Genomic DNA, 19209 nt, shown 5'->3' on the forward strand with positions numbered 1-19209 from the left:
CAATATCTAGTAAGCCTGATGAAACACACAATATGAAACATTTACATTATACCCGCTATGCACACAAGGCTTGTCCCATTACAAGTTGGCAATGTGATTCCCTTCAATTAAGCTGTGCTCGATATGACCATGGTTCTTATACAACCAGATATATGATTCTTATCCAAAATGTGGAAAAACAACAAATGTTGTGAATGTGTCATTAGCACCCATTAAATAAACTAACATCAACTTCCCTTAAACTCAAAATGTATCCAGTATATGAATCATTTTGGGTTTAACTACTTAAAGTTAAAATAAAATTAAAAAAACACAACCACAAAAAAACACACACACTCATGGCTTAAACTGTCTGAGGGAAAATAGAAAGATAATCTTATAAAAACAAGTTAAATTTGTTTGGATGGTAATAAGTAAAAAAAAACAAACAATATATTTAAAAAATCCTCAGTTCAGTCCTGGGTAAAGCTTTTTAGTTCAGCGAGCATAATGCTCTGAATATTAGGGACTGACCCACATGTGCTATTAGACTGGTTACATGGAGTCCCAGATGTAGACCCAGCTGTTGCCACGTATTATCTGACTGATTGACCCTGGTGTTTTATTTTAAGTGTGAGGAAAGGCATTAGTAAAAATCGACTTAGCCTTAGTAAATTGAAAGAAAAACACCTCATGTATAATAATGACCATGATGATGATGATGATAATAATAACAATAATGATGACCATTAATTTGCCGTGCTTTTATCTTCAGCTGGCTCAGTGTAATGAGTATTCAGTTTCCAACCTTGGCCCCATTCTCTTAGCACTTTCACCCTCCTCAGCAGCAGCCACAGGTCTACCTACTGTGCCATATGTAGGTAAGAATAATGACTCCTTTGTCATTATTATTTATTCAGTGGCACCCATACTGCATGTAAATGAGGCAGTCGCTATAGGCTGCCCGCAGAATTAGCCCAAGTAATGAATGTAATTAAAGCGCCCTATTGGACCTATGTCTGTTTTCATAAATGTATTATTCTGACAGTTTGCTCCTTTTATAGTAATGGGAGGCTTGTTGTATGAGAACGGCAGTAAATGCAGATTTAGTTATTATTTAAAATAATACAATCCCTGCAATGTTAGACGTGTAATTTTCATATTGCAATTGTATATTTGCAATGGCTCCGCTTGACTTGTTATATTACATTGAAAAGGAGACATTCAGAGAGGAGTGTACAATGAAAGAATGGGTCCAACAAGGGTTTGAAGAAAGTGCCGTTGATTATTAGTATGGTGATCCTGATTATAACCCACCTGTTATAAAAGAAGCAGTGCAAAGCCGCCCACACATTGCCATTCGTCATCACCGTCCCCTTGCAGCCTACTGCAGTACATGCCACCCGTGATTTAGCTCTGCATCTAGTTATGAGGGGGTGTTAAATGTTTATTATGCAGCACAGCCCTCGCCCCAATGACACGGCAGAATGTTGCTCAATCAATACCCCTCACAGGAACCTAGATTAATTTGTTTTTTCAAGGATTTCGTTTTTGTGTCAAGGTGCTTGCTGCGAGCCATTTTTTGAAGGTCTGTCTGTGGAGTGACGTTTTGTCACAAGCGCACATGCTATGACACAAATCCATTGTCCCTTCCAGCTCGGTAAATACTCACGACTGGTCGGGGGATCGAGCTGTCAAAATATGATATGCAAGTCTGTGTTTAGAGGCTGGTTGAAGTGCTGGCTTGGACCAACAATTCCAACTTCATTAGCAGCTATTTCAGGCCCCATTGTGGATATTTTTCCCGACCATTCGATTCAATTTCAATCTTTGTTATTGTGAAGGTGTGCTATTTTGTCTTTGTGTTTAGATTATTCCTTGTATGTTCAGATGGATTTACATGCTTAGACAGACTTAACTGTACCTATTTCAGCTTGTAACAACATGTATTGTTTAGGGTCCTTGAAATGTAACGACTGACCTTTTACCTGATGTTCACACTCAACAGAATGTTCCTCTTTGTACGCTTCACTACATTACATGTTTCAATTGCTGTGACCTTTACTCTTGGTATCAGGAGTTGCATAGTATTGTAAATGCACACTATTAGTGACCTACATCACATTATTTATTGGTCTGTTTGGCATCTGTGTGCAGATTGCATGTGCATGTGCATGTGCTCAGTTGTGCACACGTAAAGCTAAAAATGGGGATGTATTGTATGTCAAGCAGCTGGGTTTATGACACCGAATGCTGAAAAAAAGAGCAGAATGTGTGATATGTCAGACAGTCGTTAGAAGACCATGCTATTGTGGGGCGGCAGCAGCTCATCTGGAATGACTTAGACTTTGGAAGCTGAGGGTTGAAGTAGGAGTCCCGTTGTGGACATTAAGGAATTGCAAGTGGTTGTTGGAGTGATGCCCTTGAGCAAGTCACAAACACTTTCCAGAAAGAATTTACCTTTGCAGGGTTAAAAAGCCGTAAAATAAAATGCAGTTAATTAGTTAACAAATTATCCTGTAACGATATAATATATTCATCATGTTGGGTATTGTGCTTACCATTCAGCTCTATTGATTTTCATTTTTATTTGCATCATTTATTTAGTTAGCCAACAGATATATCCCCTCTGGAATTTTTTCTCCCAGGTAGGTCAAGAAAATATATTGTTGATTAAATGAATTATTATGTTTCCCCCCCTCCATTTACAGTTATTGTTGTCAGATTGAAACAGTGAGAGACAGGGCAAAAGGGAGGATAAAGTAAAGGTGAGCAGAAATGGAGATACAGTACATTGAAAGTAGTTTAATGCCAGCCCTTAGGACTCCAAGCTTTTAAAATATTCAGCTGTTCGTCATAACCTTTCATTCTCGTCGCACTGGAATCAACGGTGGTGCCAACATCCACCTCAACGCCAGACACCATTCTATATTTAAAATAAATGAAGCGTCACACTTTTAAGATTCATCAGTTGCATGTCGAACAGACTGTGGCATACCTTGAAGGACAGCTAAGGACAAAATTACTTGACAAGTTTGATGATGAGAGAAATATTTGAATCTATTTCCTCCTCCTTATACCCCATTGTACATGCAGCGTTTTGCATTTGCAGGGTATCAGTTTATGATTAACAGCTATGTGGCGTCTTCAAATGGGTCAAATATGAACTGGATCATAAATCTCACATGGAAACTAATAACCATTATCCCCTCTCTGATACATGTTCACTGATAAATTACCTCAAAGTTGAATAGTTCATCCCCTCAACAGTAGATGGGATTGATGTCGGGTGAAAACTTGAAATATTTTATGAAGTATAGGTTTGACTATCCAAAAGAATGTTTCTGTCAATTGTATCTACAATGTCTGTACCATGTACCTTCATAATGTTGTTTGAAGCTAGACTTCCCTTAGTTCAGTGCTTCTCAATTATTTTGTTGTTACACCCCCACAGGAAGAAATATTCTGCACATCCCCAACACTCCAGCGCAATTGTAAATAGTATCATTATTTGTCTATGAAATTGCTATACCTGTGCCTATGCAGATGAGCTAATACTCCCTGCACACTTTCTGACAGAGTCACTGCCACCTATTGTAATGGATGTACAATTACACTTTATTCTTGTATGGCCTTAACAAAAAAAAACAATAACATTTGCTAGGATCACATACACCCCTGGCATTGCACAGGGCCCACCCTACAGGGGGGCCTACACCCCTAATTGAGGACTGTTTTAGTTGCAAATAACCAAATATTGTGTACCCAACATTTACATTGGCACACCTTGAAATATTTGTAACTTTTTGTCGTTCATGCACCTAAAACTACTAAATTCTGCCATAAACCCAAATGATGGATATATAGCCCAGTAAAACTAAAGTGATTGCTAAAACCCAGCAACATATTGTAAACGTTCTGATCATGTAGAGTGGATACTGTTATGTCCCCATTGGTCGTTTAGCCAAAGGTCATGCATCACCTTTCTCCTTTATTACAAATATTACCTTGAGGGAATTCTGAGAACATGTTTGTTTTTTTTGTTTTTTTATTCCTGCTGAATAACACTTTGTAAACATAATTTTAATTTATATCAAAATAACACAAAATAATGCTGTGACTTTTTTCCCCTTTCACAAAATTCATTGCAAAGTCATATGCTTCCACTGCTGTGGGACTGGAGTCAGAATCTAGTGTACAATAGGCAAAAGGCATCAACACTCTGTGAATATACACTAGAGAGCAGTCTGTTCCCTCTTTCTGCAGTCGTTGAGATCCTCTGTCTCCATCTTGCAGTCCCCACCTCCTCCCACAAAATACAGCAGCTCATCTCAAAAGACAGAGGAAACAAAACATCTGTACACAACACCAAAAAAAGTATATATATATACCTATATATGTATATACACATGAAAATGTGTACAACAAACATTTTACATAACATGAAAACACAGATTATTGTATGTTCAAGTCTTCCTTGAAGCTGGCTCTATTTTGTGATTTAAATCTGCATTTTAATTTAAATATGTCTGCTTTAAATGGTAGTTGTCCTCTCTGTGCTTAATTCAGTGAAGCCACCGGGAAAGTCACAAAAGTAAGAAGCGATGTGTGACATTGATTTGTATATTTGACAATCTGCTTTCTTTACTTTGATGGTACACATATATTAACGTATGGAAGTGTGCCAACTGATCAAAATGTAATCGCGTGATCACATTGTTTTAAAGCAAAACACGGTCAAATTACACTGCTCGTGAACCAACACAGTGAATCATAAAGCAACACACGTGACTTAAAGTAGATCGAGTAGAATGCAGATCATGGACATTACATTTGAGATGCAAATATTGAATCGCTCTGCTCCTTTCATATCTAGTTGGTTAGCTAGTTTTGCTGTTAGTATTTTTTTTTGGGGGGGTCAAAGAATAGCAGAGGTATTGCTCGCCAAGCACTGTTGTCATCCGTCCTTTCTGATAAGCGTCTCACATTCAGATGATGTCACTGTGAATAACAATTCATTTATTTAAACTTTTTTTGAACTTACAAAAAAAATATCTTGATCAGTTTTATCCACAGTTGCACTTCTTTTAACATTTTTACACATAGTTGTCTTTTTACATTTTTAATCAACTTAAATATGTTTTGTATATGTTAGATCGTTGTTTACCATAATACAAATATTTTTTGTTTCTCTTTTTTCTGTGTTTGTGTGTGTATGTGTGTGTCCACAGTTTAATTACATGTCATGTAGTAGAAAGACACATTAAAGCTAAAATATCCATCAGTCGGGTGGGGGGGGGGGGGGGGGAGTGTGTGCAGCTTCTAAGGTATTCCTCTCAGTGTTATTACATCATCAGTTCCAAAAGTCAAGAGCCCATTTTGCCTCGTAGCCTCAAATCAGTAAAGAAACAGCAGGAAATCCACAGCAAAATGATCAGCTGCGTGAAGCAAACTCATTCCATATCACAGTGAGAAGCTGCATAAAATGTGGCCAAAATATACATGTAATCCTTCTTTTCCAGTGTATCAAAAAAAAAGGGGGAAAAAAGCAGATAGTCAGGGTGACAACGTGCTGTCAAGCCCTGGTTACACCTCACATTCCCGAGAAGGTTGCTGTTGGCAAGTACAGGAGCCATATTCATTTATGATTACCAGAGCTCCCTCAATATGGTTAGGCTTATAGTCAACATAGTACTCCGGTGTAGAAATTGTAGCCATCTGCTGCATGTTCTGCTTTTGCTTCTGTTTACGACGCTGACTGCTGAAACACTGCCTCAGCTGTCTTATTCCGGCTGGAAAGCACTTCCATGACACATACAGCATGAGCACAATGATGAGGAAGGAAAAGATGAGTGCCATTGTGCCAGTCACAACCTTGTGGATCTGCATGGTACTCTCCAGGTCGTCATGTCCCACTGTGACAGTGAAAGAACTTGTGACCACTTCACCGCCCTCACCGCCATAAGGGTTGGGGGTAAATGGGCCAAGGAACACAGAGCCACCTTGGACCAGGTCTCTTGTGGAGGCATGCAGACCTGCTGAGGTAACTTCCAGTGGGGGATCTTCACAGAGCTGAAAAGCATAGACAGCATCCAAGACATCCTCACCTTGTGCGGTGTCTGGGCTTGAGCACAGCAGTGAATTGTCACGTTGCCCTCGAAAGGCACTCAGCCAAGTGGCCAAGGCACAAACATTGCGGCTGCACTCCCAGTCATTCCCTCCCAGGGTAATGCTGTTCAGGGAGGACCATGAATCCAAGATGCGCTGATCCATGGAAGTCAGCCGATTGGAATCGAGCATCAAAACCTTGAGGTTGGGTGCACTCTCGAAAACATGTGGCTCAATGTACTCAATTTCATTTGCAGATAAGTCAATCTTATCCAAGAAATGCCATGTCCATTCCAGGGTGTTGACAACAATAGTTGCTCGATTGTTGTGCATATACAGAGTACGTAAAGAGATTAGGCGAGGGAAATGGGCGAGGTTGACTTTAACCAGCTCGTTGTGCTCAAGATGCAACTCTGTCAACTTGAAGAGTCCAGCGAAGGAGTTCCGTGCCAGACTTTGCAGTTGGTTGTATCCCAAGTCCAGAAACTGCATGCTCCGGCAGTCTTGAAAAATCCGTACCGGCACAAATTTGAGAGCGTTGTAGCGCAAATGCAGATTGGTGAGCTTTCTAAGGCCATGAAACAAGTCAGGCTCGAGGGCCTGCAGCCTGTTGTATGAGACGTCCAGGATGCGCAGGTTTGGGAGGGGCCTAAAGGTACCATTAGGCAGATTCTCAATTCGGTTGCTGCTCAGGTCTAATTCTTTGACCCGCCGTAGCTTGTCAAATGTGGCCTCCTCCACAATGTCAATGTTGTTGTGATCAAGGTAGAGCCAGGTGAGCTGTGACAGGCCAGCCAGTTGGCCTTCCCGTAGTTCAGTCAAGTTGTTCTCTCTCATGGACAAGCCCATGGCGCTGCTCAGATTTTGGGGAATGTCTGTGAGGTTCAATCCCTCACAGTAGAGCAGCTTGCTGTCGCAGCGGCACAGTCTCGGACAAACCCCCTCTACCATGGGAACCATTCTTAAAAAAATGCCCAATGAACACAGTATCAACCCAGGGGGCTTCTTCACTGGCCACTTTAAATACAGTCCAATTAAAAGGAAATCCATCAGCATAAATATCCAGGGATTTTACCAAGCAAATGTCCATTCACTCTGGATATTGCTTGTCCACTTATCACATCATATGCAACACATCATTTGATGTACTTATTCTGTTCCTTTCACCTCGCTTGTATGTATTTTAGCTTGACACAGGATTAGTCTTTTCTCATTTAGTCATCTGAGGAAATCCTCGTCCGAATGCGAAAGACAAAAGTCTCTTCGTTTATGATATGGATCAAACGGTGGGCGGAGAGGGGGGATGAAAAAATTTCCTCATGGATCAATCTTATCTGAAAAGATTCCTACTCACCCCTATCCAAAAGCTGACAATCTCCATTCAGCGTCTCGCTTTGTACCCCGACACTAATTATGTGTGGATCTAAAAAGGACCCCACTGTGGTACAAATTCACCATCACCCCCTCCCTTCTCTCCTTTCAGTGGACACCAGATCCTTGGCAGGCTTACAATGTCTTAGTTCTCCTCAAGTGAAAGAGGCAGAAAGAGAAGGAATCCAAGTGGGGAGATGGTAGAAAGCGCAAGTTCCCCAGTCTGCATGCATGAGCTCGGTCTCCTCAGCTCCTCCGCAGTCCTCTGCTGCAATGATCACGAGGAGAAGAGTACATTGTTTTAAATGTCGTTTCCTTTTCTCCTCCCCTACTTGCTTAAGTTTCAGCAGGTCTGCCGGGGTATATATTATCGTCCATCTCTGGAAGCAATCATTAACTTGTAAGGTTTAAATCCGTCCGAGCGGTAAATCATGCTTTCAGTGATGATGCTGGCGAGAAAAAAAATTAAATGAGGTGAACCCAATTCACTGATTTCTTATGTGACAATATTCCATGTCAGTTGCTCATCTTGGATAGAAAAAAAAACAAAATCAGGTTCTTGCATCCCCAATGGCATGCAGGTTTTGCTCCCTCTCTTGTTCTCCGGGTGATTTTTCAGCCGACTGGAAGAGGGTGCTGAAGGTTAGTGCTGGTAGGCAAGCAGGGGCGGTAAATATGGAAGGCAAAGGAGCGCGCAATCCCTCGCAGCGGACCGGTACACTGACAGTGTATGCAGAACACAGACTGTTCACTGAGTGTCGTAAGCCACTCACAATTCGGAGGGCGCTCTCGCTCTCCCTCCGCGCTCTCTCTCTCTCTCTCTCTCTCTCTCTCTCTGCGTTGATTGCTCACTCACTTGGTCATGCTTTCCCCTGCTCTTCCTCCTCTCCCTTCTTGCCTCTTGTCATTCTCTTGCTGCATTTTTTTCTTTCCCTTGCCCAAGCAATTTACATATTCCAAATGGGCTGTGTTCAAACCAAGTACTTTAATGACGATTCTCTCTCTCTGTCTCTCTCTCTCTCTCTCTCTCTCTCTCTCTCTCTCTCTCTGTCTCTCTATCTCTCTCTCTCTCTCTCTCTGTCTCTCTATCTCTCTCTCTCTCTCTCTCTCTCTCTCTTCTCTCTCTCTCTCTTTCTCTTTCTTGCACACTCTGTGTGTGTCGTGTCGTCTCTCTGTCTCTTGCTCCCTCTCTCTTCCCCAATAATATATCCAGCCAAATAGTGTCTACCTTCTTTGACCTCCCAGAGAGGGAACAGCTTTATGAGTTCACAGTAACATTCATCCAGTGAATGGAATTTATTTATTTTTTCTTTACTTTTGCGCCTTTAGTATCAAATTATTTCCATGTGTAATGAAATGGATGACATTAATATGAATGTAGCTAAAATATATATTTTTAAAAAGAACATGCATGTGATTGTTAGAATAGGTAATCGAATGTAATGCCTTACAATACATTAATAATTTGAATAATAATAATAATATATATGCACCGTCTAATATTGTCATTCAGATTTGTGAGTCATTTGGTCAAAACATTGTAATACATTTAATTCCATTGAGTACTTTGTATAATAATCCACAGTTGAGAGGAGCGCATTGTCTACTTCATCAACGATTCCCATCGGCTTGCATTTTCCGTCATTGTCAATTAGGTCCACTCTAGAATATCCACTCTGCATACAGATTAAAATGGTTGTAAATACCATTCGTTGAAAGCCAGATACTTGTTCTCTGGACATCTGTTGATACACTTCTATGGACATACTCATTGGCTTGTTGTCATTCACAGATTAATTAGGCAGTGATCTATTGCAAAGATTTCCATTGCTTATGTCAGCCTACTCGACCTTTTGTGCTCACTGAGTTCATTTTACTTAGTGATGCTATGACATATCATTCACTAAATAGATCATGTCAGACTGGACTCATAATGTCATAATTACAAATTCATGGCAACACACCAGTATTCTTCTATCCATGTTTGTATTCGAAATGTGGAAGGAAACCAGAGTACCCGGAGAAAACTCACATAGGCATGGGGAGAACATACAAACTGCACACAGGATCTGAATCTCTGACTACTGAACCTCCATGTCTCAAATGATATGAAAGAGTTCATTTGATTACACAGAACATCAATTTTAAGAATCCAGAATCAGTTTTACAAACCCTTACCCTACCTTGTGCATTACTATAATTGACCTCAAGTTAGTAAAAATAAACCACTGCATACATTAATTCATAGATAACATTATTTCAACGTTTCTCTTCTGCTAGTTTAAGTTAGACTTTACGCAAATCTGATCGGCTGAGCTGTGTTGGCAGATGTTTTGCATTTTATGTAAAATTGTTGCTTGGCTGTAATGTCTTTATTTGCCCATCAATCAATGACATCATTGATCAGATCAGTTTTAGTTAGACATTATGCAAATATCATTAGCTGAATCGGTTTGGCAGATGTTTTTGCATTTTATGTAACATTGTCAATTGGCTGTAATGTCATTATTTGCCAATCAATCAATGACATCATTAATCTGAGCTGCAAAATAAAACACAACAGTAAAAACAATCTCCTTCACTCAAGGGACAATCTGTGTGCATTTTTAGTAATCTACGGATTCATAGCATAGAGAGGCAGACTCTTTATCAATTAATTTCCAATGTATATTTTTTGGGTAGTTGGGGGGGGGGGGCTGTCACAAAAGGTGAGGAATTAGGATCTAAAGAGGGACAAGACACGGGAGTTGAGAAACAGAGAGTCTTTATATACACGAATACAAAATAACAACAGAGAGCGGCACTGGATTCAGATGGCATCGAAGAAAACACTTGACGGAGAAATCTTGATGAAGAACCTTGAGCAGGCAGAACACATGACAGAGAGCTTGCATGGAAGAAACATCAACGTGCTTAGTGAAACCTCAGCTAAAGAACCTCAGATAAAAAAAACTCAACACACTGACTGGTGATGGTCAAGTAAAACCAATACCCCAAAGCTTTTTTCAGACTTCCTCACACTGCTTCGAAATGGTGCATCGGCCTTTGTATCATTCTGTATCACATTTGAAGCGTCATACGTCACAGCGCGTATTGACGACTCGAAACGCTTAGGTGGCTGTCATTAGTTTAACAGTTTGTTTTGGCACTAAGTTGTGGAATAACTGTCAAACTATTGAACAGTGTGTGTTTTGTGTGTGTTTAGTAATAGTGATCAGTGAAAAGGGGCGTTTGGGACTGTGGAAAGAAGCTTGAAAATACACGTCTTCCAGCTTGGGAACGACATATTTTCAAAAGCTGGAAAAATAGAAGAAGAGCCGCTTAGAACCATTTAAAACAAATACAAACTTGTAAATAAATACATTACTGTCCTTTGTAATTTTCTAACTGTTCACAAATACTCCCATTTATAAAGATGCACACATGTCCAACATATTACATTTTATTTATTAAAAACTTTTGTTAAATTAACACATTATTCTGTAAATAATACATTTATCTGTATCATATTTAATTGAACTTTTATTGTTGAAAGATAAGGGTGAGTGAATGTTTTCTCTTTGTTGAAATAGGTTGCTATTACTTCTTTTGTCCACTAAATGTCCCTTTCACTGAAGCACCAAAGCTCCGAGTCTTGTTTCGGCAAAATTTGAAGGAAAGCCTCAACGGCTCATGAAGCTTCACCTGCCCATCTCTAGTAATGACAGAAACTCCAGCTAGGGCAAGCTACTTTAAGGCAATTCTATATGACAGAACAAAATCCTCTCTGATAAAATAAGAATGACTATAAGAGTGACTAATAGTAAGGCTGAACGATTATGGAAAATAATCGAATTGAGATTTTTTTTTTTCAAAAAAATATCGATTACGATATCATATGAGATTATTTTTTTAAGGTCCTTTTCAATATTTTTTACTCAACAAAAAGTTAATTATAATAAACAATATCAGATATTTTTTTAATAGATATATTGGTCCATATTTTTTTAGCTCACTGATCGTGATCAGCTCCAAAATCCTGATGGTGTAAACTAAGCCGTGTTTTAATGTATTTGGATATCAATCCAATAAGCCAGACTTTCAACATTACTCTCACAGGTCTAACTGTGGTCTTTGCTATAATGTATTGTGTGGACACATGCAACATAAAGGAAAAATGGTTTGGTGCAATTTGTGAAACCCCATTTTGGTCTGGTAGTTTGTCTAAATAGTACTGCATAGTGCTTTGAGTTTGTGGTGTATTGTTAGGCTGAATGCATTTGAGTGATCACATAAACAAACAACCCCCCCGCCAAAAAAAAAAATCAGCATCTATGATTACAAGCCCATTATTTAAGTCATTTATTGAATCAGTTTGACTGTGTGAGCCCAACAAAACAATGTGGATGATGAGTAATTGGCCCATCCATTTCAGAGATAATGTCGATGGGCTGCTGGAGATATTTATACAAGTGTGGCTGTCAGTGTTGTTGGAAGAGATGGTTCTGTATACACAAGGGACCACAACCTTCAGCAGATTGAGGTTTCTTTCAGTAGACAGAGGGCTGACATGGGTTTGTTTATTCTCTATGGTGTATGTCTTTTATTACCTACACAATCATTCTATAAATATATGTGTAGTAAGCAACGGTCTTATGACTCTAAGTGTGGCTGTGGGGGGCAATACATCCATCTTTTTCTGTAGCACTTGTCGTCATTTGTGTCATGAGTGAGCTGGAGCATATCCCAGCCAGGATTTGAAACCCTAACTTCAGAACTGTGTGGCAGATGTGCTAACTACTAGGACACAGTGCTGTGCTCAACAAGTATACTTAGAGTGGTTAACAGTGCATGTATAACAATATAATTACTTTTATTAAAGAGATTTGACAGGAAGAAAAAAATGCTAAGTACAGTGATACATTTTTGATGCACATTTTGCCTCTGCATGCACCATTAGTGTTCCACAACAGATACATCTTTTAGCTCCATCTACATAACTTTGAGACATTGATGGTGTGTTGAAACACACATACCTAAAGACATCCTGGAACAATAAACTGAACAATGAGACATTTTTGCCGTTAAAGAAAGAACAATATTTTGTACCGCAATGCCTTTGTGGTGATATTTATATACACTGCATTATTGAGGAAGCAGAGACTAATTCTAAGCGGAAAGTTCACAGAGAGTTCAGTCAGCTAAATACTCATTGGTCCCTTTTTCCTCGAATGTGCGCATGAACAGTGAGTCACAGTGAGATTTGATGGCCGTCTGAATAGCTCCGAGCTATGTCCAAAGGTGATCACCAAGAGACAGAAGAGGCAGACAGTGATTTAGCCATGTCACAACATTGAAGCAGTCACGCTCTCAATGTCAAACATCATTTTTATAGCAATAGCAGACTTCTACACCTGCTAGTATTTTTAGCCAGTTTGTTGTGTGCAGGGATTTATCAAATGACACATTTGTCCTGAAGTAATACTACACCATTTTTGATACAGCGGAACTGCAGGTATCAAACATACCGCGACTCAGTCGTAGCGCTGGTTGACTTGCAATGTGTTGAACATCAAGAAAAATGTGCTTAATGTGTTCCAGCATACATCATCATCCGTCTCATGGCAAATAAACAGAGCCACGTGAAATAGTACATTTGCTGTGCTTGCTCTGTACTGGCCGGGGTCGACGGCTCCCCTCTTTGGTGGAGATTTTCATGCATGCCAGATGCACCACACCAGCATCTATCGAAACTCAAACACAATCTGCTTCTTCCTCTGGTCGTTGAATCGGTGGAGGCTGGTGTCTGTGGATCTCACTCTGCTTCATCTGTCCTTCCTTCCTTTCCTCAGTCTCTCCTTTGGTCTCTTGAGGTCTCCCTAATTTGTTGGAATTTAGATGTTTCTGGGGTTGGTGAAAGACTCTGGTTGGTAACCCGGTGGGTAGTAGGTAATGTCTGGTCGGTGCTGGATTTCACATTCCTTTCTTTTCTTTGATCCTTCCTCGGGTCTCCTGACAACCTCACGACTCTAGCTGGATTCTGAAGTATTCGGTTTAGGTGAACGGTATGGGATTTTTAATAGGTTTTAAGGTGAACTAATGAGTACACACTCACACACACGCACACACGCACACACACATACTCACTCACATACAAAATAAAAATTAATAATAATAATAATAAAACAATTTTAAAAAAGAGCAATGATGATGACGTCAAATCGGTAAAATTGCCGAATGAACAATACTGAGCTCTCCAGAAAAAATAAATAAATAAATGAAATAGTACATTTACAAATTATATAACCATTAATGGTGCTAAACACCAGCTCACTGTTGCATCGTCTCTGGTACTGTCTCTGTGGAACTGGAATACTTTGTAATACTTGGCAACAGTACTGACAGACTTTATGGTAACCTCCGGCCCCGGGTCTATTGCTTTTAGTCACTTCTTAACATTCTGCTTCTCTTCACATCCTTTGTTGTGTAAGGTCATTGCTTTGAGGGTCCCACAAAGCAAAACACACACAAACAGTTGGTTGTAGGTTATAATGAGGTCTAGTGATGTGCGCTGACATCTCCTAAGACACCTGTCACACATGATGACAGTTCAATGTCTGAAATGTGTGTAACTTATAAGGTGTCCCGCTCTATATAGTCAACTTTTAAGCTTGGGGTTTTCTCTTTGTCTATCAACTGGTTTCCTAGATGACCAAACACATAGCCTGTGACTCTTCTTTTTCTTCCAAATAACTTTGTTATGCTTTGTTGTTCAGTGACCTAGAAATCCACCCGGAAGCCAGCAAGACCAATTTTTAACTTTGCTGTCCAACGCAGCATTGTCACTTTTTTTGAAAGCATGACTGCTGCAGCTCGATGCCTCAGCTTGAGCAGAGGCATCCATGTATCCATTACTCTCTCTTGTTGAAATGATGAAGAGCAGAATTGAGTCTGTGATGTAAAAGGCTGAAATTCTTGAAAATTTTGACTTGTGTGTCTCAATAATTAGGGTTCCTTGTATGAGGCAAGTCCCCAAGCCTTGGATTATGGATAAGATAGAGGCAGATGAATACGCAGTTCAAGGATATGTCTTATGTTTCATGTTTAGCACACTAAACCCTTCATCTCGAAAGTTTGAAATATCTCTGGAGTTAAACAAGAATATCCATCTTTTAATTGAATCCTCATCAAAATGTTATCGTCAAAGTAAAAAACAAAACAAAAAAAACACGCATTTCTAATTGAGATGGAGTTACTTTAACTCATTCACTCCCTGCCATTTTAGAGAATTAAAAAATTCTCACTACCCACACGATATTATGTTCAATAATGATATATACACCAAATCTGCCAAATGACAGAATAGACTATTTCCTTTCTGCCTTTTCTCATTCCTTTGTAATCAATAGTAGAAAAATATAGATTGCAAAAAATGCAGCCATTACTCCCAATGACTCTCAAACTGTTTATTCCATATGAAATGGGGCAATGATGTCATCTACTGGTGGTTATGCATCAATCAAGTTGTTTCCCAGTTTGACATTCACAGTGGACTATTATCAGATTTTCCTCCATTTAGCCCCGTTAAAAAAATGCAATTGACATGTAAACATGTCAATGGTAGTGAATGTTAACAGGGTAAATAACTGAGAAAGACGTTTTCTCATTTTGTGTTGCTTTTTTTTCCAATGACAATGTCACCCTGATGGACTCATCCTTGTTGTGGCTGCCTTTATTTACAGTAATTCAACCCACAAGCTCTTTCACTGATATGATGTCATACTATTTACATGGCTGACAGCGTGACACAGCTTTTGTGCCTACACAAATGGAAACAGAAGCCTGATAAAGGTTTACCATGCCAAACCATACCTTGGTTAATGGATTTGAACATCGCTTAGTGGAAAGTTGCTTAAATAATATACCATGACTGATTTTTTTTCCTCGTAAGTACGGAGTTGGAAATCTCACCCAAAAAAAGTTCAAGTTGAGGTTCATACTCACCATTTCACAGCTATACTAAAATGGTGCACCACACTATGCAAAAAATATGCAAATTGGTCCATGTCTATTATTTAGAATAAAAGGCATGAATAAAACATGAAGCTTTTCAAACAAACCCCCAAAATGTGACACTTATCTTTCAATTACATCGACAAATTCTCCTCTCAATGGGAAAATACACCCCTCAAGTGCAATCCGGTTAGCGCCAAAAGCACTAGATAAAATTACTTCTATCATCTCACTGGGGGAGCATTGTAAACTGGACTTCTAAGGATGTGAGTGTGTTTGTGTGTGTGTGTGTTGTATGCCTGCATTGGGTTTGTATTCATAGAGTATTTTGTATTCAATTTAAGTTACATAAATCAAATAAGAAGGCTGGTCATCTTGTACATTATCAGTAAAAACATGTACATTCGTCTGTAATATATTTTATGAGACACTCGTCAACATCAGTATTTTTTTTCTGATTTGTTATCATGTGAACCATCATAGTCAAAACGTTTACATTCGTTTAAATGTTTTTTTTTTAAACAATTATAAAAATACGTTGACCACCGTTAACCACCAGGGGGCGGCGTTGCTCAGTGGTAGAGTGGTTGTCTCGCAACCCAGAGGTTGTGGTTCGATCCCATGCCATTGTAACCACGTCGAAGTATCCTTGAGCAAGATACTGAACCCCTAGTTGCTCCTGATGCTAAGCTATTCAGTAGCTGAATGAGTAGTCAAATGTAAAGCGCTTTGAGGGCCTTGTACGGTGGAAAAGCGCTATATAAATAGAGGTACCATTTACCATTAATAGTCCAATGGAGAAACATGTAACAGTTTTAACATTGACGGCAATTGGGCACATGTGGTGATGCTAAATGTTGTATTTTCTTCAGCTTCATTTTATTATGTTCCTCTCTCTTCTTGAATGAGACATTTTATGAACAATTTACTTTTTAATTGATTGCATACTTGCGTCTGTGGAATGCCTACCCACCCACCAAGTGTGAAACCAAAATGAATTATTTATAGCTGCTTATTTATAAAAACATATTTGTATATGGAGTATCTTCTGCTAGGCAAAGCTGCAGTGTTATTGTGCCTTGGACAAATGAGCGTTAGCTTCGGATAAGCGGGACAACTGCAAAGTTGTCACATATCCCTTAGCGCCAATACTAGTCATAATGAAAGCCACACTCAGCAGTAGCTCATATGTATGATACAGCACCACCCCCTCAGGGCGAGAAGGTTAAAGTGTGTTGTATTTCTTGATCCTTGTGGGGTTTTGTGAAAAGCATACCACAAACCTTACTAATGTATAAAAAAAAAAGTGTTTTAAATGAGCTTCTTTAACAAGCCCTTGTTAAGGCTTCCACATCTTGAGCAATGTGTTGTAAAATAGCTAGGGTCAATCCTACAGCCGGAGTTGTTTGTTGACATACAGAATGTCACAATGTTCAGATAACAAGATCCTTGTACATACCATGGATTTGTTTTTCTATGTGGCGGTGGATAATCATGCAGTCTGAAGACGAGCGAAAAACACAGTTGTTATCACATCATGAAGCCACTAGGATTCAAAACTACATCCTTGATTAAAAAGCAGACTGATGTCTCTGGCAACAGACAATGGAAGGTAAATCCTCTGACAAGAGAACAAAATCCACAAGCTGTCCTTGTGGAGTGGGTGTGTATGTCTTCTCTTTTGCTCAGTGTTTCACCATTTGACGTATTCCCTCAAAGTGTGAGGCCCCTGCGAATCATAAATAACACATTTCAGCTGCAGAAGATGCAAGTGAATTGTTAGAAGAAGTCATGGTTTGTGGTCATTCAGATACGATAAGAAAGATTTGTTCAATACGAGAAACACTTTGATGAACACAGTGTGAACCGTGCTCCACCCTGCTTCTCACAGTGAATCTAACGATGTGTTTTGCAATTGTTTCATCATCTAACATTGAAACAGAAAACTCCACTGAAAAATAGTACTTGTGTTTCTGTCGTATGATTTTTGCCTTACGGTAAGTCAGTCTATGACTTACCGTAATTGAAATTCAATTACAATTTCAATTATTACACTCCACAATTACGAAATTGGCATAATCGTAAACACAAATAAAGGATTATTATCCACGATCCACTTTTAAAAGTTTTATTTGTGGTCTTTTTTTTTTGGGGGGGGGGGGGGTTCAAATAATTTACTCCCAGCCATTTTCACTGTGTTCTATTGCTATAAAAACATGGAACCAACCAAAATAAAGATTATAGTCTAATTTTGCGGACGCCGGTGGAGATGACCCATTCTCCCGCGTTCAGCCCGCATCACGGTTGAGGCGGCCACCTTGAAACCTCTCCTGCGCACCAACTGCCTCTGTAACTCATCTCCCGCGGGGCACCATGCCGCTGCCGATGGTGAACAGTATTTTCCCTTGCGCACAGCCCGGGCTCGGCCGAGGGGGCCACCTTGAAACCTGGATGAGGCGGTGGCGGATCCCTCACACCGCCAACAGAATGGATGCTGAATTTAAGCACATTACTAAGAGGAGAGGAAAATAAACTAACCAGTAGGGGTAGCGGCGACTGAAGAGGGAAAGCGCCATTCGTCTTTGATTGTTCCCGGTCCAAGGCGAACATATCAGCTAATAGCTAGTAGGCTACACTCTTGTTAATCTCTTTTTTGAGTTGCCTCTAAACTTTGGTGGCGCAATGCTGCTCCCCCTCTGGGATTAGTAGATTAACATATAACTGGATACTTATAATGCAGCCGCGCTGCAAAACGATATTTTGTCCCAGCCCTAATTAATACTAACTTTGAGTTGTTTAAATTTATATATTTGCACTTTTTTTAATTTTAAAATGATAAATTTTATCAATCTTTTTTTATCCCAAAAGAACTTCTAACTAAATACAGTGTTTCAAAGAAATGTATTTGTTTTAATATTTTTTTTACATGTTTAAACATTTTCTTGTTTGGTACCAAAAAACTAATTATTGTACTAAAAGTACAAAATTAATTGTGCTTAAAATGTTCTTCCTAATCGAGCAGCCCCAGTTTGTTTTATAACATAGGTTGCTGTGTGCTGTGCCCTACTCAGTGAATTTCCGAATGCACCCTAGGGGACTGAGATTTTGGGTGCCAGTCTGAGCTCATTTTAATATATACAAATCAAACATGACAAAATAAGTCGCAGATTCAGCCAAACTATGGGAAAAAAAAGATGGTACAATACTGCTTGACAACTGACAACATACAGTAAATAATAGTTGTATGCTTTGAGTCAGCCATTATATTTTGTGTTTGCACTTACTTGATGCCATTTATAGCAAATATGCTCTTTGTGGGTGGACTGACAAAAGGATAGATAAAAGGATGCCATAATAATTCAACAGCTTCTGCTCGCAGTATCAGGCTTTGAGGAATGTGAACCTTGAATCATTATTACAGCAAGAGAGCTCAGGTCTCAAGCACGGTACCATTTTTGCACACAATGTCTGTCTCTGTGGGGGCAATATGTGCTTGAGCCTGTAATTTGCATGTTTCTGTGTTATGATATACTGCTGGCTGCCTGACTTGAGGACAATTTTTGCAAATAATCCCCGATTAGAGCCACCTCAACTCATCGCCCACCAATATGAGCTGCTTGACTCATCGTTTGCAGACTTACAGAAACACATCTTTCCGACAAGTCCGTGTGATCCCTGACAACCATCACCTTTTTGTTGAGTGCTTGGGTATGCACATTTTCTTGTTGCACATGTGTAGTGAACTAAGGAAACATGCAG

At 39.5% G+C, this 19209-nt stretch overlaps 2 protein-coding genes across 2 annotated transcripts in view; one reads left to right on the top strand and one right to left on the bottom strand.

The window, feature by feature from the left end:
* The window catches only part of ctnna2 (catenin (cadherin-associated protein), alpha 2), a 215438-nt gene that overhangs the window by 99963 nt on the left and 96266 nt on the right, over positions 1 to 19209 (top strand). The window lies entirely within an intron of this gene.
* On the bottom strand, positions 2801 to 8280 carry lrrtm1 (leucine rich repeat transmembrane neuronal 1). The gene has a single exon (XM_086083521.1). The coding sequence runs from the start codon at positions 7141 to 7143 to the stop codon at positions 5566 to 5568; it is 1578 nt and encodes a 525-aa protein (XP_085939647.1). The 5' UTR covers positions 7144 to 8280; the 3' UTR covers positions 2801 to 5565.

This window comes from Leptonotus elevatus, chromosome 8 (genome assembly GCF_054856555.1).
Source record: "Leptonotus elevatus isolate MCC_2025b chromosome 8, RoL_Lele_1.0, whole genome shotgun sequence".
NCBI classification, from domain to species: Eukaryota; Metazoa; Chordata; class Actinopteri; order Syngnathiformes; family Syngnathidae; genus Leptonotus; species Leptonotus elevatus.